Genomic DNA, 25,472 nt, shown 5'->3' with positions numbered 1-25,472 from the left:
TCTTTCCGGACTACACCAGGGAGGTTCAGAGACAGCCTCCTTTGTTGCTCTCAAACGGAAATTGCGTCAACTCCACATTCCTTACGCCATGCTCTTCCCTGCGTAATTGCGAGTGGTGGACAGCACAGCCACTCTCTTCTTCACCAATCCGCAAGACGCGTGGCAGTGGCTGGAGATGCGTCAGATGAGGTCCAGGCGGAGTTCGGCAGTGAGCAACGCAGAGAGGCAGTCCCCTGAGACTATGAGTCCGTCGAGGGCCCTTACACTACCGGATCTAGCACGCACACTGCATGATCCCTGCAAGACCATTCACGCCACCGCTTTTAAAACGCGAGCGGCGGAGTCAAGGAGGTGCCTCCTTAACGTCTGGGAGCCCACTGATCTTACCTTGGTGCAAACGAAATGGACCACACTGGGCTATATGAGACCGCGAAGAGAAATGTAGCTCAGCTTTGGGGATCCGAGCGTACTCTTGCCCTCGAGGGATGGAAGGAAGACATGGATTGGTGTATGTTTCGTGAAAAGACTGTTTATGTAGCGAGAGGCCGACCTCGAAAGTGGGCATCAGTGTGGGAATCTTGGAACCAATACAGGGGGGAGATCTGTGAGCCACCCAGAGATTCTGTGTTTGATAGTTCCCCATCCCCGTGAATCTTTTGAGTTATATGTATCTTGTTCCCTATCCCTGTCCCCCCCCCCCCCCCATTCCCTCACAAGATGTAAATGTGGTGGGAAAGTGTTTCCTTTGTATTGTGATTTATTTGTGATGCCTTGCGTTAATAAAAAGAAATTTAAAAAAAAACACGAGTGGCGCGAAATACGGTCATTTCCAGGACTCGCCACTAGGAGGGGTTGTAGTTTTGTAAAAAAGCATGACAAAACAAGGATTGAAAAAACAGAATACTGCCAGCCAGACGTATGACTGCCAGTACTTGTTTAAATCGTATTTTGTTGTCAACTACAACTAATAGCAGATTTATTCGGTAAACATAAGCAGTAACCCATTTGTTGCGCAAATGCCTTCGATTAACTCTGAAGCCAGCATCTCTATTTCAGAAGGAAGTTAGACGTTGTAATTAAGTATCCTTTGACCCAGGTCTTTGTACCGTAAAACGTCCTACACAGTTCCCAAATAATTCAACACGTATTCAAGACTGTTAGATCCATCGTGGTGGAATAACCGCTACCAAAAAGCTCAGAACTTCGTCCCTCTTTCCTCACACGGGCTGCTAACACTTTGGCCAAATTGTACCCTTCGGGACTCCTTGACGTATGTATCTCTTGAATACAAACGTTAACTATAGAGATTTTAAGGCACAAAATACAAACCTTAAATATAGAGATTTTAATGAACAAAATGTAAAATGAAAGAAAGGTTAAAAAAATAATTCGTTTGTAAACTAATATAATTGAGAAGAAAAATGCAAAATGAATAAACTCCACTAAATGCGCAGCTTATTCCTCTTGCCGTTAAAGTACAGGTGAGGTAATGAGCGAATCGAGTGATTGTACCAAATCACGTGGAGAGATCGTGTAAACATCGCGGTTTCATGGTTCTGAAGCCATGAATTTAGCCACGGGGAGGAAAAGGTTGAAGAAAAACATACCCTTTCATGTCAGTTTACCGTGGAGTAAGCCCAGTGTGTCTTGCTCAGCAAAAGACGATTCACAGCTCTCTGAGAAGAGAGGATTTCAGTGCCAATGACCCGTCAATCCGCCGCATAGCGAGCAAGCCACTATTAAATATAAGAGAAAGTAAAAATGTAATTCAAATTTGATTTGCGGTGGCCTATGTTTTTAAACACAGTCGAGAAGTCCTAATCCGTGGCCAGCAAGAGATCAATGCGGTGTCAAGGCCGTGTAATGCCAGATCAATTGTAGTGCCTAGAAATAAAGAGCTTGTCGAAATTGGAGATATATTTGTCTGTATCTGAGTGAGGAAATGAGGTCCTAATGACAAACTGGATTTTGGAAAAAAGAAATCTTGTTCTTCCAGGTCGAAGTATGAAGGGGGCATAGCGGATTTATGCTATGCATTAGCGGCTAATGCAAAAATAACAATTTATGGACAGACTGTAGAACAATGTCATACATTCACCCCAGTACAGATATCTGGGACTAAATCCATCGTTTTTTTGCTCACCATGCCATTCCAGTTTGAACCCAGCCATATGTACACCAGCCTTGACCATGCGCCCAATGGGAACAGTCCAGCTCGAACTACCAGGTCAGGTCCTCCCTGGACTAGAAACAAGCATCCGAGGACCAGTTTTGGGCTTTCACTGCTCATCAGCCAGGATAGCTTGACTCCAGTGGCATGGAGAGCACGGGACCCATGTCTGGGCATACCCGTCCCCCAGCGTGTGCGCTGCAATTAAAATGAATACTATTTCAAAGGCCCACATCCGCCTCACAGCCGTGCACTATTAGGAACATTAATGTAGCAAATCTAAAGCACGACGTGTGCTTTCAGGATTCTGAAAACACACATCGTGTTGGTTGACTTTCTGAATTTATTTTCTTAATAGTGCGCTGTTGCGGGTCTGATGTGTGCCTTTGAGATAGTATTTATATTAATTGCAGTGCACACGGGCGCTGCAATTAACATGAATACTATTTTAGAGGCCCAAATCAGCCCCGCAGCCCATAGCTGCCAAGGTTTCCGATTGCTTTGTGTGACGTTTTCATAATTTTAGTGCAATTATGAGTGAACTTTCAACTAATATGAGTGACACTTTTTCGGAAGCAAAATGCACCGAAGACTAGGAAAACAAATATCAGCAATTACCCCCATTTGAGCAACAAGACACTCTAGGAAGGTGTTAAACACTGCTGGAAAGCACCAGAAACTGAAGCACTTGCTTCCCTTCTAAGCTGATCGTACTGTTAAAAAACAGACGAGGAGTCAGATCTGCAAATCTCTCATTGATAGTGTGCGCCACTGCGAACAAAAAACCTTTCTGCAAATTTCAGAAAAGTCAATTATTGTAGTAGGGTCAGATTATCTGTTTTGAAACTCGGCGTAGCGTGCCTGCCACTTGCTCACCTCAAGTAGAGAGAATGCTTAATCTCGCACTTACAATCACCCCTCCCCCCGTACATGCTCTCACAATTGCAGGCAGCAGCCCGGCCCCACCGGCGTCGCAGGTCGGGTCGGGTCCGAGTCGGTTGAATGGTGAGCAGCAGCTCTCTTTTCTTCAGGGCGGCAGCAGGCCCACAACGGCGAGTCAGCAGCCCACAAGGCCGAAGCAGGCCACGGTGGTGCAAGCTGCGGTGTGCGTGTCACCTCACCTACCCCGGTGATATTTGGCACTGCCGCACAAGCGCGGTCTGGTTCCTGGCACACATAGCCTTAATTGCAGTGCACAAAGACCTTTTACTGCCGCACACAGAGGAAAAAAATTAGAGGGAATATTGCCTGTGAGGCAGGGATTCGGATAGGTGGTGCGGGAACTCTGATTGACTCCCTGAGTATTTTAGCGACCGGCGACATGCTTGGGAGGGAGGTTGGGGTGGGGGGGCTATGCTGGGGTGTTTAAGACTCTAGAGGGAGGGTTGGGGTTCGGGAGTTCTTTGTCGATTTACAATATTGGACTGGACCATGGGTGGGACACAGTGGTGTGCTCCTGGGATCCCTGGAAGAGCTCTTTGGATTGCAGTCAACCCTGGGAGACCATACGACTGCTAATGTTTACAATTGTACTGCCTACTACCTTCCCAACTGGTTTTTCATGATGCTCACGGGGCTGTATATATGCTTTTCGAAAATCAATAAAAGTCTCTTTAAAAAAAAAAAAAAAAAAAGACCATTCTAAGAGAAGCCAAAGGTTCTTTCACAAAAAAATCATAGGCTTTCAAGTGGAAGAATTTTTGCATTTTATACTTCCAGAACAGCCACAATCCTTTCTCCTGTCAAGAAGATGCACTGGTACCATAGCTTCTTCATCTAGCAAGGTCTGGCTTGCAGTTTTCTTCTATTAAAGTTCACCATGAGGCTATAACTACCTATAGGAAGTCTCCTCCACAAACCTCTTTTATTTTTTAAATACCTCTGATTAAAGATTTTCCAGAAGGTACTAAAAAGGTTTTTCCACCAGTTAAGTCCATTTCATCTCCTTGGGAACTTAACATTGTTCTCTCTAAATTGATGGAACCCCACCTTTGAACCTGTACACAATGCCACTTTACAACATCTTACACGGAAAGCAGCTTTCCTAGTTGCTATTACCTCTGCACATAGAGTTAGTAAGATTCCCGCTCTATGTGCCACTGAGCCATACACCGTATTCCATAGTGATAGAGTGGTCATGAGAACACATCCCAGTTTTCTCCCTGAGATGGTTTTGGATTTTCACATTAACCAAACTATTTCCTTAACCACTTTTTCACTAATCCATCGGTGCCAGTAGACACATCCCTTATTTTCTGGACGTTAAGAGTCCTGAAATTTTATCTACACTTAACTAAGGATATAAGACAGTCAGACCGTATTTTCATAAACTGTAGTCCAACACGTACAGGCCTGCCACCTTCTAAATAATCTATTTCTAGATGGATTATATCATGCATAATTCTTTCATAAAAGATAGCAAAGAAACCACTACCTGGTAAGCCTTAAGCAGGTACACGGGGGAATGTTGCTACCATAGCTCATCTTAAAAATGTTCACATTTCAGAGCTGTTAGCCAGCTACTTGGAGGTTTGCTCATGCATTTACTAGCCACTGCCTAGATTCAGACTCCAGAGTGAATACTCAAGTAGGGCAGGCTTCTTTGACCCCTTCACTGCAGCGGCTATTCCCCCGCAGTGCTAAGGGGGCGGGGCGGGGCGGCCGCATGCTGGTGACGGAACCGCTCCGTCATCAGCCGCGGTTGGGCTGTGCTCATGACGGAGCGGTTCCGTCATGGCCCCGCCCTCTCAATAGAACGCGCCACGCAGGCGCGAAATCAGCGCCGCGCATGCGCGGCGGCAGGGCCATGACGGAACCGCTCCGTCATCAGCACAGCGCCACCGCAGCTGATGACGGAGCGGTTCCGTCATCAGCGTGCAAAGGGTTAATGTACCTTTGCGGGTAAATGTTGGGGCTGTTTTTATTTTATTTCAACCTGCTTATGGGATAGGCTTGCTATTCTATTCAGTGTTTATGACTATTGGTGAGGATCCCCTGGAACAGAAGTAAATGTTACCCGGCTTTAAGCCTAATTCTCTTCCAACGTAATCCTCATTAAAGGCATAAGCAACCCTCCCACCTCGCTGAACAGGAACTATTACAGCTCTCAACAATCGCTTCACCCAGGATACCTAATTTCAGTGAAAATAACCTGACATAATTGTCCCCTGTGAGGCATGATAGGATACAGGGGGGACTGTTAGGTTCTTAACAGTACAGTACCAGTTTTCTATTCTACTCTTTGCATTGCAGCCTATTAACCAACAATGTCTCAAATTCCCTTTTTTCCCTTTTAAAAAGGTTTCTGAAAGAGTTTCCACAATCCCCTTTTTTATAGTGATGCATTACTATGCAATTAGCTTCTTTTAAAATGAAAACTCAATGAAATCTGGTCATTTGCAGCCTTCTTTAGGCTGCAGAAATACATATAAAGTACTATGGTACACATTCTTGTTATACATATATGTATACGTATTAAAGTGCTCCAGGATCCCCGCACACGGGAAGGACTATTCAGTGATTATGACTTTGATGAGGATTCCCTTGGAAGAGAACTAGGATTACAGGCGAGTAACTTTTCCTACCTTCTTTATTTTTCGTTTTTTAAATGCTTTTTACAGGGATGTTTTCACTAAACTGAACTTTAATATGATTCACTAAGTTAAATTGGCTGCACTGAAAATTATAAAAATGCTGCCTTTACAGATGTATATTATTCATTTTGAACATGAGGGCTTGCGTGCACCATGCAGCATGTTTCGTGGCACGCCAAGGCGTGCAACAAAATACATCAAAATACTATATGAGTGGTATCTCTACACTTATGGCAGACTCAGTCATCTACAATAAAACCATTCCTCTTTACTGAGCCCCAGCTCATCATGCAGGCCCAGGTGAAAGAGGCACTTTGAGCCTCCAGTGTCCTACGTCACTACACAACGAATATTAGGTATTCAGTACCAGCCTCTTCTTCCTCAGAACTCCAAACTCCCTCTCTTGTGGTGATGGCAACTTCATTGAAGGCCAAGATTTCATCATTCACCGTGTTCTCGGAGGCTGTAAGTCCAGAGTTCTGTTGGAAGATGATGTACTGGTTAACATTTATTCGACACCACCTAGATTCCATAAAACACACAGAGGTGAAAATGTGTCTACATTCCAGTCTGTACTACTGGTCAGCAGCAACATGTATTATAACAATCACACTTGCACAAATACTACAACTTCCATGAATGTAGTAGTAGTTTGTAGTTGACTTCGACAAACCCTCTACCAGTCCGCACTCCTCATAGTCCATAATGTATAGATGAGCTCCACCTCTTCCCTTTTTCTATGATGTGCGATAACAATCCCTGAACTTCCACCTGTAACTTAAATGTAACCATCATTGGCATAGATGAAAACTGCTCTTGACTCTTTTTCTCTCATCTCATTTGTTCATTTTGCTGTCTGATTTTCTCCTAAACAAAAACAGTCAAAGATCATCAATCTAGGAGAAGCAGAAAAATCCAGCACCCGATATGCCACGCAGTATAACATAAATGTCAGCTATAAGGCGTAAATTACTCTTATAATTTGTATGCAAGTGACAGTATTCCCTGTCGTGTAATACATTAACAACCTTGATTCCCAAATTTCATTTTTTCTGCTTGGGGGCCATGATAGGTCAATTGTCGCCCAGTGCCTTTAATAGAATCCAGAATTTCTTTAACACTGTCCAGAAAATCATACTCTTGTAGCCTAGTTAAAAGCTTGTTTAAAGCATTACGAGCAAAACTTTCAACTGGTTTAGAATAAACCATCTGCCCAGTCTGCCGCCTTCAATATATCTTTCAAATGTGTACCCACCTGGCACGCCATTGAAGCTGAAGTGCTTCTAACAGCCTCTAACTGCATCAAAATACCCCCTCATCCTTGTTGCATTACCCACTTCAACCAGCACACTAAAGAGGGAAAAGCTACTGGTCCTATGGTTATTTTCTTGCTAATAGTAATTATCTCACACCCATCGGTCCTGGACTCGTGTTCCTTCAAATGAGCTAAATGAACAGCTTTGGTGTGGCTCAGAAGGCTGGTTATGATGCCCTAGAATTTATTTAAGTTCTCCTAGATATAACAAATGTGACACAGAAGTAAAACATCATCTTACCACGTCTAGAGCTCCAATATCTGATGCCCGCTTGCACGATATCAAACATAGGTGGATGTATGACATTACAACGCATGCTTTTACCACGCATGCTTTTACATAGCAAGTTTTACAAGCATGCCTTTACAACGCATAGCGCTTTGGGGTGCTGGATAGTGAATAGTTTAATTTACTATTCCAACTCCAATCCCCGTGGATAGTAGGGAAGGTGTTGGATAGTAAATTAAATCTATTCCCTATCCTAGAGCGCCCCCCAGCGCAATGCGTTGTAATGGTTTGCGTTGTAAAAGTTGCGATGTAAAAGTATTGCGTTGTAAAAGTTGTGTTATAAGTGATGTTTCCCAACATAGGTGCATGTCTAACTTACTTGAAAGCTCTTTCAGGGACAAACCCTCCTTATCAGGCAACATTATGAATAAGTGAAAAACCTTGTTGATATCCCATAAAGACTTATTCTGCAGTCCAATGAGAGGCTGCAGTCACACTCCTTTTAAGAACCTGCACACTAATTGGTGTTCATCCACCAGTGCTCACTCAACATGTGTGTTCCGTCGGAATGGCCGAAGTTTATGAATATATTTTTCCGTAAGCCTTGTGCTATTTTGCCTGACAGAAATTTAGGATATGACTATAGCTGCTGAAGAGGACTGCAGACCCTGTTCCAAATACCAGCCTGATCACCTCTTTCAGGCTTCGCTCAAACTTTGAAAGACCTCCGATACCTCATCTCTTCCTGAAAGACGTCATGCAATAGGAGTTAGAAGATACTAGAGGATGTAGCTCTCTTAATGGATTCTTCAGCATTGTCTTGTGATTTGGTAATAGAACTTACACTGCAGTGGACAACTCCATGAGATCCAGACACCAAACCTGAAAAGTCCAGCACAGAGTGATCAAAACTAATTCTACTTTCTTTCTCCTGACTGTGGAACCCGATCTTGTCAAAACGCATCTGTTGCAGCCACTTATGGTTCAAGCCTCCAGCTGAAACACTGCTGCATCTAAAAAGTTAGTCTGGTTGCAAACAGTTCTTTCGTACACTGTTTTAGTGGAATCTGTAATGTCTGCCTTACACCGAAGCCAATTTCCAACTCGTTCTATCAACAAAATGGTGTGGCTGCCAATTTGCCACCTGGTTTGGCAGACTTGGCAGATCTTCTGCTATCACCAGAATCCAATACTCCATGCAGAAGTGCCAGAATCCTTTTGGTACTGTGCCAGACTCTTTGACATTATACCGCTCAAGTGGTTGCGTAACGTACTGCTAATATGTTGTCCTGTCACAATAGATCAACACTGTATCTGTATTCTGTCATTGGCCAATGTCTTTATTGGAAATGGTGCTGCACGCAACTCCAAATAATTGATATGTAGTTGCAATTCTTGGTCTTACCAACATCCTCCCATTTCCAGAGTTTGACCGCAAGCTCCCGAGCCCATCGGAATCCACCAATCCTCACCCAAGTCTGCATTCTTATTTGCAGGGGAGCTGTCTCTCATTGACTTCTTGGATTGAATACATTCATCCCACCTGAACCCCATTTCTGTCTCCGTGATCCCCTGAAGGCTATTTTATGTTCCTCATAATGCCTTCTGATTCGCCGTGGGATATATAATTATCTCTTCCTAGCTTCTCTGTTTTCTCCTACCTTTAGTGGGAAACTCGTGCAATTCAGAATGACCTCCAAAAAATATTTCCCTTAGTTTATCAACTGGATTGCCCTCCAAAGAGGGTCCTGCCTGCATATCACCATCAGCCCCTGTGTCATAGGCTTCCTCAACTTGTTTGAGCTTTTGGCAGAGCTATTCATAGTGGGGCCTCCTGACGACCCATGCCTCCTTGTATGTAAGCTTCCTCCATTGCGTGCGCTCACCATGCTCTCCAAAACCTTCTACTGACTAGTTCTCTCAAGGTACCCACCAGGAAAACTCAAAGGGCGAGTCACCTATTGTGAAAGGCACTCTAGCATATCTTTGATAGGCTACAGTGCCTCTGACACTGCTTAGCACCCAGTAATGTGTGGCCCCATGACTTGCTTAAAGCTTGGGTGTTAATGATAGATCTCACTCATGACACACCATCCATTTTTGCTGAGTAAGAGTATTAAAGTACACAAAAAGTGATGGATGGAATGCTTGAATTAATCTCAGCCACTGGGAATTACTCGGGTAGCATCCCAACCCATCATTATTTTGCACACCATGCCACCTCCGTTTGGACCTAGTCCTAGCCACTGGAACCAAGTTTTACTCGGCTGATAAGCGCATAACTAGGGTGAAACCAGTCCTGGGTTGCTTATGTTCCGGTTCAGGGAGGCCCTGTCTTGGCGGTTAAGGCCGGACTGTTGTATTGGAGCAGGGCCAAGACTGATTTGCAAACTATTACATCATTCATGGGAGTTGTAGTATTTGTTCAAATGTTATATTACATGTTGCCACTGACGAGTAGTTGAGATTAGAATGTAGGAATATAGATTTTACGGGTTTCTTACTAATCCAGGTTAATGCCAGCGTCTGCATGGCCAGCTACATCTGTAACACGAATTTGACCATTATACCTCTATGCTCATAGGTTGTAATTAACTTAGGGGACAATCATTCAAACAAAAACTGATGGCATGGGGCCCTTTTGACACTGCCTCCAGGACCACAAACACTTTCCTGTGTATTGGGTGATGTTTTTAGCCCTGGAGCCAGAGATCCAGAAAATATTACCCAGACTCCTGTTGTGTGGAAGAACCCTGTTCGACCACTCCACCAGCAAGATCTTCCAGTGACACAAGACTTAAAATCGTGGTTAATTCAATTAGGGCCATTTATGCAGTGCCAGCCAGGTCACAGTTTTCTTTCCAGCTGGTGAAGACTTTCAAGCCTTCTAAAGTAAGAGACTTCTTTTGCTCCAAGACTTATTTTGTCCAGACATGTTGCCCTTCAAACACCTCCTACCCTAGTTCACCAGCTTTAGTTTGGGGGCCCTTTTGCGGAAAGCCTAAGCCCATTCCCCAGATTTTACAAGAAACAGGTAAATATTATTGACTTCCTCAAGGTAACATTATTCTCTTCAGCATCATGCAAGTTGGGGTCAGGGTGTTTTTTTTTACATACTCTGTTATGATGGGGCACGTAAGTATACATCTTTAGTGGTGCAAAACATCTCTGCTTTACAGTTTCGGTGGGAGACTAAACCCAGACAACTTCTTGCTAGAGGTGGGGAGACTTTTTAAAGGAGGCTGGGGTGCTGCTGCCACCAAATCTAGTAAGAAACCGCTTGAATTACTCTGCAAGGCATTCTGGATTTTAATTGGTCTTAACCTGTCCCCCTTCATAGCAGGAAGCGAGTACTACCATAACATGTCTAACAAGATGCTCCCCTTTGGGGTAATCGCAGCTCTGGGTTTTCAGTCCGATCCTGGGCCAGTGGCGCCCTATCTGGATGGCATTCGTAAATCACAGTCTAGAATGGGTCACATAAACTAGAAGCTCTTAGAGGGTATTACACATGATTTTAAGTCATTGACTGATATTCCAAGATACAATGTTATCCTGAGGATCAGACACATGCTCGATTATGCAAACTCCCTTCACAAAGCTCTGATTAGTTAAATACACAGGTTGGCACCTATGTGGCCCATACTTGAGAATTTGAGTAATCAGAGCTTTATGGAGGGGGTCTGCAGACCTCAGCCTTTGTCTGACCCTCAAGACTACATTTTACCTTGGAATTTCAAAAGAGTACCTAAAGTCATGCCTCCTCTCCCAAAGGTAAGACATTCGGTGCTGGGATGGAAGTAAGAGTTCTGCATCCATCATACTTGAGTGGCTGGTTCAGGTGGACATTGACTTTGACCAACTTACTCTCTTCCTTTTTCGAGCTCAAAAGTCTTCAAGCAGAGTCCTTTAGGTTCAAGTTGCAAAGGTTCTCTTTTTTGTCTTTCAAAACCCTATCGATCTGCATGTGTCCATGCTGAACATTGTCATGTTCTACTCCAAACATCTTGCCAAATTTGGTGTGAATGTTGAGAACTGTATGATCGGTCTTTTAGCCTTTGGAACTTATAGGAACATCTGTTGAAATTCTACCCCAAAGTCATTGAGGTTGTCAAATCACATCTGATTAGCCGATTGCGCCTGTTCCTAACAGCCGGTGATGTATTGCAACCTGAAGCAGATTATGTTCAGATTGATGGGCAAACCCTTTGAGCCCATCATCTCCCGTGACTTGAAACTCCAGAAAATATCCTTTCTACCGGCTGCACCGTTGCTTTGGCCATGTGTGTTAGTGAGCATGAGTCTTTTTTTTTTATCTCTGAACTGTACACAATAGTCCATTGGGATGAAGTGGTTCTTGGGAGTTATCACACTGTTGACCCCAAGATGTGAATCACATTTCACTAAGCAATAAAAATGTTCTACTTACTTTTTCACAACAGTTTCTCTCCTTACCTGGGGTAACACAGCACAATCGCAACGGTTTTTGAACTTTGGAGGCAGTGGGATTTACAGCTAAGGTCAATAGTTATGGATGGATCACGTCAATTTTTCTCACCTGTGAAAAAAAGCCTCCATCTGCGAACACTCAGAGAGGCACGACGGCTCCAGCGCCATTCTCCTGAGTCCTGCCCTTCCTTTCAATGAAATACGACATTAACTTCAATCTTGGCATTTCCGAGATTCTTGGCGAAGAAAATAATCTAGAGTCTTGGCTACAGCCTACACAAAGGGGGTTTAATAGCCTACTCTCGTCCGGTTTCACTAGATACACCCCTCCCCCAAGAGGAGAAAAATGTAAACAACCAGCACTTTCCGGCTCCGGCCACTAGATGGCAGAATATGCACAGTATGTGAACCTAGAAGTACTTCATGCTGCAAAACCACCGTAATAGGTAAGTAAATAGTTTCTTTTCGATCATTAGCTTAAATCTTAGTCCCAGAGCAGTGCACATTTTGTCTAGGAGGTTCTCCAGAACTGGTTTGCTGAGGCCTAGGATTCTCACTGTTTCTTGATCCTCGTCCCTCTCTGTGGCAATGTCACCTTTTCTGTTCGGTGGAATCGAATCTACCGATGAGAGCGGTGCAGGCAGGACATTGGAATTCGGTAAAGCTGCTTTTATTGTGACTCTGTTAAACAAAGTCTGCAAGCTCTCTCCTGTTTTCAGCACCTCTCATTCAATAGGCAAAAGAACACCAGTTTGCCCTGTGTTTAAGAAGGGAACTAAACAGAATGGGCACTTCTGTGGCAGAATGGCGACGTGTCTGTCTGCACACGGCATGCAGGCACGTGTATGGTCCCTTGTGCACAACTCCCAACTTTACAGGCATAGAGGCTGTTTTCAGAACCGGTGGTGCTGGTTGAGAATGAAGAGAGAACCTACTACTATGTGTAACAGTCACCAGAAAGGCACCTTTACCCTCGCTTATCCTAAAGGCTTGATTGACCAAGGTTTAAGATTCGTGTAAAGGTTGAGGTTGAACCATAGCTTAAGCTCTTTAATATGGATTCTTTTGTAAACATTTTAATCTCAGTAGGACTCTGAATGAGGCGTAAACATCAATATTTTCCTACTTATTCCTCAGGCTTCTGATGAGAAGATTCGCACAACTGAAACCCAGGTCCTAGTTGCAGCAGCTCAGAAGAAGCTTTTGGAGGAAAGGCTGAAACTAATATCTGAGCTTTGGAACGCTGACATTAAGGTAAATCACATATTGCACCCTTCTGTTGGATATGTTATTGTGTGTGTGTGTGCTTATAACTAAGTTGTCTACAAACGCTACTGGTTATTTGTTGTTTAGGCTTTACTTTATGCAAAGGCCCTTAGATAATGGGTTAGAGAGCCAGTGTTTTATTACAGCGGTTGAGGAAATCATAAAATTGTCCCATCTTACATATACTTGCTTTGATTGTTGGTGTTCCTCACACAGGGCATCATTTACTTCCTGGAGATGCACCACTTTGCTCCACTGGCCCCTCCAGCCAGAGCCAAGCAGTGAGATTATAATCTTTTTAATGTCCACTCTTAAAGCTGTTGTTAACTGCATGGTGCCATGTGTGGGTGCCTTAAAGTCTCTAGCTCTTTCTTGCTTTTGCATCACTCAAGGTCACCTTCTTAGCCATCTGTTTTTCCTTCTCTGCCAGGGTGGAATGTGACTTTTCAACCCCGTCACCTATCTCAATTCTTTTTACGTACCCTCACTGTGAGAACGAGGTTTCTCATGGATAACACATTTCTGATTCTCAACAGAAATTGGAATTAAATTCGTACGTTTGTGTTCTCCCACTCAGACATCTTGCTGTTGATCTCATGGACCATTCCCTCATTTAAGGCATTGTAAGAAGGTGATCTTTTGGGCTGTGTCCCACAGTGCAGTCCAGTGAGTTAAACCGGCCACTGTTGGTGATGTACAGCCTGAACCATTAAAAGAGATAATAGTTTCCATTGCTCGACTCAACGTTACCTAACAAAACCTGCTCTGGAATTGAAGGCTGTTAGCATGAAGTTAGACCCAGAAGTTTGGAAAAATCAAGCTTCCTGTGTATACCTGTGGACAAGTTCTTAATTTCCTAAATAGATGGTAGCACCATAAGGATTGTGAAGCCATGATTTTTCTCTGTTTATTTTGAGCTGGTAAGCAATGGTATGGAGGCCGACTGATTTGATAATATTATAGCGTGGTGGACTGGACTTCCAGCAAGCAAATGCTCTTGTGAAATTGTCCAGGTGTGACTTAACAGTTAAAGTATAAGCATGAAATGCATGGCTGAGATCGTCCCTCCAAATAAGACCCAGATTAACGGGTCATTATATTGCTGCAAATATGTGTACTGTTTTAGCCCACATGCAGATGCCTTTCTCCCTAGGAGCACTTCTAACCAAAGCTCTAAATGATTTTGATCACTCTTACTGATCAGGAAGAACCCAGCCTGCCTGAGTTGATTCTGTTGGGGGATTTATGTGCTCAGTATTTTTAAATTAATTTCTCCTGTATTTGATGTTTATTCGAATGACATGCTTGATTTATTTCAGTTGTCAGGCTGGGAATCTTTGTTAGTCAGTCTTTAAACAGCAGTGTTTATATACACACATTTAACAACGTGTTTTCCATGCACTGTGTTCATTCTTTCCACCTCGTTTTGTGGCCTGAACTATAACCAACAAGGCAAACTCCACTCTTCTCACTGCCTCTTCATCTGTGAGGAAGCAGAATGACATTACTGGTTGACACTCCCTTGGTCTAAGAGGACCTCTTTATCAAAGATCACAACACAATTCAGCTCTCTGTTGATGTATCTATTGACCGCTTCCTTGCCATTGAAGATAATATCACCAGCTCTCTTGCCAGTGGCCCAACCAATGTCAGACCTGAGGACATCACCATTATTGGCAGTACAAAGTATACAAATCAATTGTCAACTAAAGTAACTGTCATAGAAAAGGTACCAATCCCAGCCACCTTTCATTACAGTCTAGAGATTTTCCCATCAATGGTGTTCTCAAATTTCCATTACCGATTCAAGAGAAGGCCTCTTCCACAAAGAACAGCCGAGTACAATGAGGATGATGTGTAAAAAGACCCTCTAGTAGTCTTCAGCAACTAAGGTTGATGATGAACAGGACCATGTGGCAACTAAACCTCTAGAGTTACACATTCACTTTTTGCCTGCTGACACCAAGGCCGAGTGCTGTAAGCATCGCCAATATGAAGATGAGTGCCTTCAGCCTAATCGGCTTTAGTAGAATCGAAAATTCTCAGTGCATCCGCTGGTGCCAAATACTCTCTGTCTGGCTCCACACAGGGTCCAGCATAGATCCCATTTGCTTTTTCACCCCCTACTCTGCTACTCCTCATATACAACCACAGCCTCCAATTCCGTCAGGGCGCCCAAGGCTGAAGAGGGTGGTGACAACACAGATACTGACCATTAAGAATAGAGTGAAGGAGAAGGGGAAAAGTAAGAGCGTGTGAAGAAAGGGATAGAGAATTTATTCCATTTTGTATACGTTATACCATATTCTGTGACAGTTATTTATGGATCGGTGTTCGTTGGAACCTGATTGTAAGAAACTGGCACTATATATACTACACCAAAATGAGGTATAGTGTGTATAGAGTCCAAATGTCCCCAGAGGTAGCCAGAGGTTTAAGTTCGATAGAACCTTACTCTCAAATAGTGGTAGCTTGGTTGAGCAGCAAGGCAATATCATAGGACATTGTTAAGCATTTGATGTACACACTCAGTCAGCATATGAATTCACACACTCAAGAGCTGAACTCTAGGCCAATTGTGTTTGTATAAAAATATACTGTTTATTTCTAGAACCAAGCAAGCATGGTACAGGTAAGCATTAAATACCTTTCAGTAATAAGTTACTGGATATAGAACAGTTTGAAAATGCAATAGAAATTGTACTTTGTTTGATTTACAGGGGAGCAGTAGTATGCAACACTTCGCAAATACAGTACATTGAAATGAATAGGCTTTTTCAGTAAATTACAGGTAAGTTACTTTTTACGTTGCTTTTCTAACTCCGTGCCGGATACCTAGATTCAGCACTGGGACATTTCCTAGAAACGGGTAAGTAATAACGTTTTAGTTATTCGCATGATTTTTAAAGAATATTTTCAGTTTTCAAAACTCCACACTTGGAAACTTTTTGGAGCAGTACATTGAAATGAATGGGCTTCTACAATAAATTGCAGGTATATTACTTTTGATGTTACTTTTCTAACTCAGTGCTGGATACCTAGATTCAACACTGGGACATTTCCTAGGAACAGGTAAGTAAACACGTTTTGGTTATTTGTGCGATTTTTTAAAGAATATTTTTAGGTTTCAAAACTCCACACTTACAAACTTTTTGGAGAAAAAGTGTCAATGTTATCCTATGGAGGGAAAACGGGTTAACGGTTCTCAGTTAAGTAATTGATTGTGGGAGTTAAGGTTCTGGGGTTAGACTCCGGGGCCTCCCATGGTCAGTGATGCACTGTTGTTGCACCATCAGCGGCACTAGGGCGGCCGGGTGCAGAGTGTTGAGGCCCAATGTTATCCTATGGCGGATAGGGGGTCTCCGTTTGGTGGCTGTTGGCAAGCAGGCCACGAGGCTCTGGGAGCAAAGCTCCTAGGGTTTAGCTCAGGGCAAGTTGGGGACCAAAGTAGCACCAAAGGTGCACCCTCAGCGGCAGTAGGGCGGCCGGGTGCAGGGTGCTGTTTTGAGGTCGGGTGCCCTGTTGTTTCCAATGGAGAACCTCCGGGACAAAGAAACACTGCAGGCTCATGGACGAGGATCTTCCAAGTGTGACAGCCACTTCGAGGGGTAAGTTGGGATGTTGAGGATTGGTTAGGCACCGTTGGTTTGGGCACACAAGGCCGCGGGGTGTCGGGTGCAGGGGTGCCTTGGGACGTCCGATATTCTTACCCGCTCTGGTCGTGGTCGGGGGGGTCCTCTGGATTAAGGCTGCAGGCATCGTCAGGAGGCTTGAGGTACGTCAGGGGTCGCCGGATCTCCGGTCAGGATCCCTAGGGGGACCTCCTAGTGGTGTTTTTCCACTCGAACTCGGGCCGGGTTCGGCGGGTGCAGAGTGGGCTGGATTTGCGGTTTTTGGCTGGCACCAGAAGCTGCAGTTTAAACACGTCCGGTGTTCACTAGAGTAACAGTCTGGAAAGTGAAGGCAAGCAGGTCCTCTGGGATTTGTGAGGTTGCTGGCTGCTGGACACGCCAGGATTTCGCAGGAGCAGGTTTGAGGGGAGACAGGCCTGAAGGGCTGGGGCCAAGTCAGTGGTCGTCGTCCTCTTGTTAGCTCTGCACAGCTCTTCGTCCTTCTTCTTTTCTTCTTGTAGGTAGGCTGGATCTGAGGAAGGAATGTTCAGGATGCCTCCTAAATACTACATTTAGGGGTGTTACAGGTAGGTAAAAGGCAGGGACCAATGGGCCCCTTCCCTGGGGTGGGTACACCCCCTATTCTACCACTCTGCAGTGGGAGGGGGCACAAGCCTGTTCCCTGGTTGGCTGGGTCCCCCCCCCCCAATCCTCAAGATGGCGGGGACTCGAGGTTGTGCTTCACCTCGCCTCGACCGCCTGAGGGATGGAGTTGGCAGAGGTGGGTACACCTCTCTTCCTCACTTGTTTTTCCTGCCGGTTCTCCCACCCAAAGTGGGGGGTAGACCCAGTGGAGAGCAGTTGCTGAAAGCAGCAAATGGTAAGGAGAGGCTCACAAAGGCGGCATGCCTTTGAAGCCTCTCATTCGTGAACCCTGCCCAACCTGGGGGAGGAGGCTTGGCACCTCGTCCCAGGATGTGCATTGTTTCATGCCCCCCGAGAGCAGCAGGCTCTCGCCCCAGGGGTCCAGAAACATGTCTGGTGGTGGCAGCCTAAGCAGCCACTCAGTCAGGTCACAAGGAGTTGGTCGAGTTTCAGGGGGCATCTCTAAGATGCCCTCTGTTGTGCATTTTACATTAAATCCCACACTGGCATCACTGTGTGTTTAATGTGCTGGGAAGTTTGATACCAAACTTCCCAGTCTTCAGTGTAGCCATTATGGTGCTGTGCAGTTCATAATGACAAACTCCCAGCACCATATACTCTTAATGGCAGCACTGCACTTACAGTGCCCACAAATGAACGTGGGCACTGTAGGGGTACAGGGGTCATGCTCCTGTACCCTCGTCACTGGCATAGGGCACCCAGCTAGAGGGGTGACTGATGTATGCCAGGGCAGTGATTGGTGGGCATGGCACACAGGGATGCCATGTCGACTCTGGGGAACCTGGTTCTAGACTCTGCATTTGCCCAACGTCTGATGATTCTGAGAAATCTCTAACGTTTGCAGGTTGATTTTCTTCGAAGACGTGTTTCAAGTTATGAGATATAGTGTGGCTCCTCTCATAGTTGGCAATGTGTGGGCGGTGGCCTGGCAGCCATGGAGTGAAGTCGCACTGCTCCTTGACCCGTCTGGTCAATATACCGATTGATTCTGGCTGCCCCAGGAATTTTAGTCCGACGGCCCGCTCACTGACGTTTGTGGCAGTGGCCTAGGAACAGGAGCAGATTGTCTGAACCCGCTGAAGAGCCTCCCAAGAGAACAAAGGCTGGCTGCGAGTACTGACAGTGTGTCGCGGGTTCAAAATTGCTGTAGTTGAGCCCCAGCATAGTCTGGGGGCGAGGAGATGATGGTCGTCAAGCTGCTGCTCTAGCAGGAAAGCCACCTGGGCCCTGCCAAGGAGTTTTGGTGCGGACCCTCTGCAACAGCGGGGGTCCCCTGCAGTGTGAGTTCTGACCTGTTTCTGTAGGTAGTACATGGCAGTCATGTCGTCCGATATGATGACCACTTGCCCTGAATAAGTGGAAGAAAGACTTTGAGGGTGAGGAGCACAAGATAGTTGATGTGGTGCCCCTGTTTATGAGAGTCCCACTCTCACTGTACAGTGATATGGTTGAGATGACCTTGCCGATCAGCTTGAGGGGTGCCCCTCATAATGGTAACTTGTGGAATGAGGTTTAGGAAATGCCTGCCCTGCAACAGATTTCAGAAAGTGATGTGAACTGGCCTTTAACTATAATAGATCTTCAATCTGACCTTCCGCCTATGACCACTGGGCTGAAAGGCACAGGTGCAGTGGGAGCATGTTTAGGCGGGAATGGAGCCCTATGGCAATGCATGAGGCCATCAGACCTAGGAGGCGCATAAAGGTTCTGACTGCATGATGACAAATTGGCTGACAAAGATGTAAGTGCTGCCGCAATGCCAGGATGTTCTGCGAGCTGGGGTAGGCTTTGCCTGTCACTTAGTTCAGTACCTCCCCGAAAAAGGTGCAGCAGGTGCAGTCTTCTTCGTGCAGCCTCTCTTGGCTAATCCCTGCTACAGCAGGACTGTCCTTCATCCAATTCGGTTGAGATCTGAGTTCTGGGTGCTAGGGTGGGGCCTATTTATCTTCAGGAAATGCTCTCAGGGCAGGATGTGATTGGTAGCCAATGGTCTACCAGATTCTCTCTCTCTCCCGGTGACCACTTCCTGGGAAGTATGACATCTGGCTATCCTAGGATGCACCATTCTGCTGACTCCCAAGATGAAGAGACCCCTATCTGGATACTAAGAGCTCCCTAGCCCACCCCTTGAGGTGTGGCTACCAAGGGGCTACATGCTCTTGGAAAAACCGGCTCTACACCTGGCTTCTCCTCTCCTGTCTCAAGTACTAGCCTATCTGCCTAAACAATAGAGCAGCCCCTCTCCAAAGTGTTATCCATGTGCCCCTTAAAGGCGTCTTCTCCTTAGAAGCTCACCTTTTGGGCTAACACCTGTGGGAAACAGCCTTTACAACGAAACTTTTACAACGCACTGCCATTACGACGCAACTTTTACAACGCAAACCATTACAACGCATAGCGCTGGGGGGCGCTCTAGGATAGGGAATGTATTTAATATACTATCCAACACCTTCCCTACTATCCACGGGGACTGGAGTTGGAATAGTAAATTAAATAAATCACTATCCAGCGCCTAAAAGCACTATGCGTTGTAATGGTATGCGATGTAAAAACCGCGTTGTAAAGGCATGCGATGTAAAAGTATGCGTTGTAACGTCATACATCCAACACCTGTGTGCCTTCCTGCTGGAGGAAGGTAACAACTCTCCCCCATGCCGGCCCTTATTGGGTCCTTTCCTGGGAGTCGTTAGTATGTCTCTCTGGGTGTGCTGAAAACTGTCTGCGAGACAAGCCCCTTGTACATCAGTAAATGGACACTGGAAACCTTGCGCCTGTTGCTGTAGTGCCTTGCAGCATAACGGTCACCAGCGGAGGGTCTTTGGGAGGATGTTGTGTTGATCTTGGGCTGCACTCATCACTCTCTGAAGTGTTGAAACATCTGCAACCTTTTGCAGGGATGCCCCTTTCTCGACCCAGTTCCGCAGGTGACTGTCACAACAGATGCTTCCCTCTCCTGGGCAAGGGTAAATTTGCACAAGCTCACTGTCCAGTGTCTGTGGGCACCTCACCAACATGGTCTCCATATCAACTTCCTCAAGCTGTTGGCTATCTAGCTAGTACTCAAGGCCTTCCTCTGTCACATTCGCAACAAAGGAGTCCTCATTCATACTGGCAATATGACCACCACATACTATAGGTAAAGAAATGAGGCGGGACAGATTCACCTCAGTTGTCAGGGCTGGCTCAGGACATTTGGCAGTGGGCACTCTACCGCAGAGTTCATCTAATATTTGATTACGTTCTGGGAGTGGACAGCGACTCTGCAGACCTGTTCAGCGGGATCCAGCAACAAGTCCACAAGTGGGAATGCCACCCACAAGTCTTACTCCCATACTTATGCCATTGGGAGTTTCCCAACATTGTTCTCTTCACCATTGCCGAAAACACAAAATGCCCAAGCTTTCTCTTTAGGTACCCACACCTGCAGTCCCTGGGCAACTGCATTTTGGATTAACTGGTCAGGGATACTTGCCTATGCTTCCCCCTCCCTCCCACTTCTACAGTATGTGGCGCGGAGGCTCCAGCAGATATCTCTGACCCTCATCCTGGTGGCTTCCACTTAGGCCAGGCAGCCCTGCTTCACCACCATCCTTGACCTTTATGTTGCTGCCACGAAAGGCTGCCCAACCGGTCAGACCTCCTCAACCAGAACCACAGGCCTGTCTGGCACCCAAACCCCAGGCAGCTCAATCTTGCGATTGGGCTTAAGGGTTTAGTTACCTTAACCTTCCTCTGGATTGCATTGTCATCCTCAAGGACCCACACAGGCCCACCACCCACGCTTTCTATGCTGCAAAATGGAAAAGGTCTGTGCACTACTGTCTCTTAAGGTGTATAGGCCCCTTGCAGCCGTTCAGGACATCGTCTGCTATCCGCTTCACCTGTACCTGTAGACCACAGGCCTCGCATACACTTCCATTAGGCCTCACTTGACTGCAGTAGCCGCCTCCTTTCAGAACAGGGAACACCTCTCACTCGTCAGGGTCCCCGCCTGTAAGGTTTTAATGAAGGGACTCAAGCGAATCATCACATCTAGGATTCCACCGATCCTGGTGTGACATCTTAATTTTGTCCTTCCAAGTCCGATAGGCCCTCCATTTGAGCTGCTACACTCTTGGTCCTTACAATTTATTTCCTGGAAGGTATCCTTCCTCATGGCCATCACTTTCCTTGGACATGTCAGTGGTCTTCAGCCTTTCTTCCAAGCCATAGGAATGGGGTAGTCCTCAGTAGTGATCTTCAATCTCTCACTAAGCTCAACACTAGAAGTCAGGAGTCTGCACAGCATGCAGATCTGTAGTACTACATTTCACAAACGGATGCTTACAAGGTAAGTAACATTCTCATTTTTTTGTCTTCTGCACTCCACTAGGGTGTGTGTGCTCTTTCCACCTTAACCAGACAACAGAACTAACTGTGTTCTTCCCTTCCCCAGACTGTGCAGCAGGGAGGGCTCTTCAACACGTTATGTCAAAATCTCCTTTTCAAAGCCACAAAAAGGCAGTGCTCTCTCCTAAGGCGGTAGAGCAAGCTGGTTAGTCAAATGTGTTCATATCTGTTACTCCAAAGACAAACAGTGTTTGCCTGTCCCTGTTCGACGCCTCTACCAGTAAGAAAGGAGCTTCTACGGCTTTTATAGGTATCATCCCTATAGCTAACATCTACAATACAGCTACATGGTCTACTTACAAATTTTCACTATGCATTACTGTGTGGACATTCACGCCAACAAGCCAGTGTTGGACAGGCTGTACTCCATACACTTTTCCTGCCCTCTACAACATCCTCTGGCTAGCCACCGCTTAGAGTAGGACTGCTTTACAGCCTATGCACAGCTTATGCATCTACAGCTACACATGCCACACATGAAAAATGTTACTTAACGTGTAAGCATCTCTTAGTGGTATGTAGTGCTGTAGATTAAGATGTACCCAGCATCCTCCCCGGAAGCCTATGGTTGTTGTAAATGCTTTTCTTCCTTTGTTTCTTCGCATTGTCATCTTCTTCTATATCTCTATGTCCTGTTTCCATCCTCACCTGCTGTGTGTAAAAACAATCTAACTATGGAACCGATGCCCATGCGCATTAGCAACTATAGGTGGAGTCACTATACCTCGTGACTCAAAGACTACTTCAAAGAAAAACAAGCTGCACTCATTGGAGAAAAACACTAGATGGCAGGAGGAAGCGACATGTGAATGAATCTACACCACTTCATGTCACAAAGAGATGCTGACAAGGTGAGTAACATTTTCCTTTGTCTTACGCATTCCACAAGAGTGAATGTGTGTTCCAGCTGTCTCCCTAAAGTGATTTTCTTCTCTACACTCACGCTCCATGTTGCTCTAGCTTGTCAATGTGTTTCTCTCCTGCCCACCACCATGGCGGACATCGGCTCGCTTTCGTGTGTTTCTCCCCCCAGTGTTGCTTTCTCACCCATGTACTTCTCAATCCACTCCCCACTCAAACTCCACGATGCTCTCTCTTTCGCCTGTTTGCCAACTCACTGGTACATAAAAAGGAAAAGCAAACAACTGCCTTATTTTGCTTCTCAACTGTCATCCTACACACAAGCAAACAACCTTTTGGATTCTCTCCAATCAGCCTTCTGTCAGGACCACAGCAGTGAAACTGAAATTCTTCAGATTGTGGATGAGGCCCTCCATACCCTAGATTCTGGAAACTCATGCCTTTGTGATCTCTTCGACCGCTGTGCGCAATTTGAGACTGTCAACCACCAAGCTCTGATTTACACTCCGAAAGTAGCGAATGGGATGCAATGGCGTAGTCCTAAACAGGTTCTCCTAGTACCTAACAAATGGCTCCCAAATAGTGGGGAAATCAGGATTTCTACCTCAAAGCATATTGGTGTGCAAAAAGGGGGTTCTTCAGGCTTCGTCCTCTCCAATACCTTTCAACCTCTACCTTGTACCCCTCCATGTGATCCTTAGGAGCTCTGGAATCCTCTTACCCCTGTACGCTGACGATATCCAAATCTACCTGAAATTCATGTCCCAGGGCGACATCCCCCTTCTTTCCATCCCTGACAAAAACTCAACCCTGGATGACAAATCACCACCTCAAACTTAAGCCAACCTCCATTATTCACAATGCCAAGCCACACTGCTTTATTCTCGACAACCATCTCAAGCTCCAGAGCCACATTGCAGCCAGGGCCAAGAGTGCACGGTCCCTCCTAGGCCGCTATGGGCAATCAGGCAAATGATCCCCAAACAGGGCCTAAAATGTGTTGTTAAGGCCCTGGTTCCCTCAAGACTGGACTGCGGGTCGCCCATCTAGCAGGCATCCCCAGGGCCCATCTAGGCCTGCTCGGAGCATTCTTGCATGTGGCAGCTAGCTTTGTGACTGGTCACAGGAAATTCGACCACATGCCTCCTATCCGGTTAACCCTTGAGTGGGCTCCTTTAGCGGCGAGAGTCCAATTCATAACCACGTGCAGCTTCCACAAAGTGCTGTACTCGTCCCCCACTGCTCACCGAGCAGAGAAAATGGACATTTCAGTCGCTGGCTTGAGATCGAGATAGCTCCATCCATTCTCCGGAAGCAAGCCAGCCTGCGACCGTTATTCAGGGACAATTCGTGAGCCAATCATTCTCTGGAAGTGACACGAGAATTGGGAACTTCCTACTCTGCCCCTACGCCCAGCCATATGCCGTGCCACCTTCAGAAGAAATCTCAAATATATATATATGTTCCGCTTCTTGCCTATTCACAGCGTTGGAGCAGGGCGCTCCGCTGTATCTCTCCCCTGCTGCCTGCAACTACAGAAACCTTCATTATCTGCCCAGTAGCTGCTGGCCCTGCCTTGTAGTCCCCCCGCCGCCGCTATTCACAACTAAGCGGCCGCCGAGTGGGGGACTACCTGTTCCAGCAGGCAGAGCGGCAGCGACGCCAGCCACGCGCCAGGAGGCGCCTTAAAACATCGACATCACCCGCGTCGCGGGAGCGCGTGGGAGCGCCCGGGCGAAGCCCGAGCCAAGGGCGGGCCCGTTGTTGCACGTTAGTGACCGGTAAGGACCGAACCGAGCCCCCCCTCTTTGAATTAACTCTAGAAATATCTACCTGAACGGTTGCCAGTCTTATAAATCGAGTAAAATGACTCGTGGAACCAGGAAAAATGCTAAAACTGTCCAAAGTGTAACACAGCTCACTGGTCCAATAGACCAATTCATCTCACGAACAAACGAGGTCATTGACCAGAGTATCACCTTATTGGAGCGGAGAGTCTCCTTAGATCTTATAAATGCCAAACGATCCTCTTTGGGTCTCTTGGCCACCGCGGCATCTCCTATCCACCATGGCCCTACTACTACATCAATATTGACCCTTCCACCTACGACTGCTGCTGAAATCCACACAGTTCCTTGTTCTGTGGATCTTTCAGCAACTCAATCTATATCTGATTTAATCTCGTTGGAGGATCTAGAGACCACCCCCAACCTAGAGCTTTGCCAAACACTGGAAACTTCATTAGACAAGCGTCTTCGGGGGATGAGGGAGGGTACCGTTCCAAAACGGGGAAATGGGAAACAACAACAATATTGTAACTCTCCCAGACCTGAGGCCCCATCGGAGTTAGAGGGGGCTCATTTAATTCAGCTACCCCAATCCACTTCCACTACTAACACTAACGTACAAACTGTCATTAAACCCCCAGTGAATAACATTAATATGGAGAATGAAATTTTTAATACACCAAAAATCTTGCATCCTGAAAGCCTCTGTACAGTTTGCAATACCACTCCATTCCTAATATCAATTATTAGGGAACTCCTTGCTGAGCACCTAAAACCTTTGGAAACTAGTCTGAGGCAGTTAGGAAAGCAGATAGCACAACTATCTATCAATCCACCCACACAGTCTACTGTCGAACACACAAATCAGATGAAGGGGAAAAATATACCCTTAACCAAAGTTCCACAAGTGATCCAATCGGATGCTGGCAGTAAATTATTACCATCAATAAATTCATCTATCATACAATCTAAACATCCTACTCCAATAGCACTTCCCCAGATTACCTCTGCTACAGGTGTGACTTTGACAGGATTTACTCCTGGGTCGTCTCAGGCCGCCCAAAGCACTGTGACTAGTATTAAACAAACTGCAAATACAAAACAGACATTACTACCACCTAAAACGCAGGCAATCA

The 25,472-nt window shown here is 45.8% G+C and overlaps 1 protein-coding gene across 2 annotated transcripts in view; it reads left to right on the top strand.

Annotated features, from left to right (window-relative positions):
* LOC144769393 (histidine--tRNA ligase, cytoplasmic-like) overlaps positions 1-25,472 on the top strand; it is a 178,461-nt gene that overhangs the window by 115,273 nt on the left and 37,716 nt on the right. For both annotated transcript variants that reach the window (XM_078653448.1, XM_078653447.1), the window contains exon 11: positions 12,894-13,010. In XM_078653448.1, the coding sequence (XP_078509574.1) occupies positions 12,894-13,010 (117 nt within the window). The remainder of the gene's footprint in view (positions 1-12,893; positions 13,011-25,472) is intronic.

Source organism: Lissotriton helveticus, chromosome 7 (genome assembly GCF_964261635.1).
Source record: "Lissotriton helveticus chromosome 7, aLisHel1.1, whole genome shotgun sequence".
NCBI lineage: Eukaryota > Metazoa > Chordata > Amphibia > Caudata > Salamandridae > Lissotriton > Lissotriton helveticus.
The sequence above is the reverse complement of the archived record's forward strand: the minus strand, read 5'-3'. Positions and strand labels throughout refer to the sequence as shown.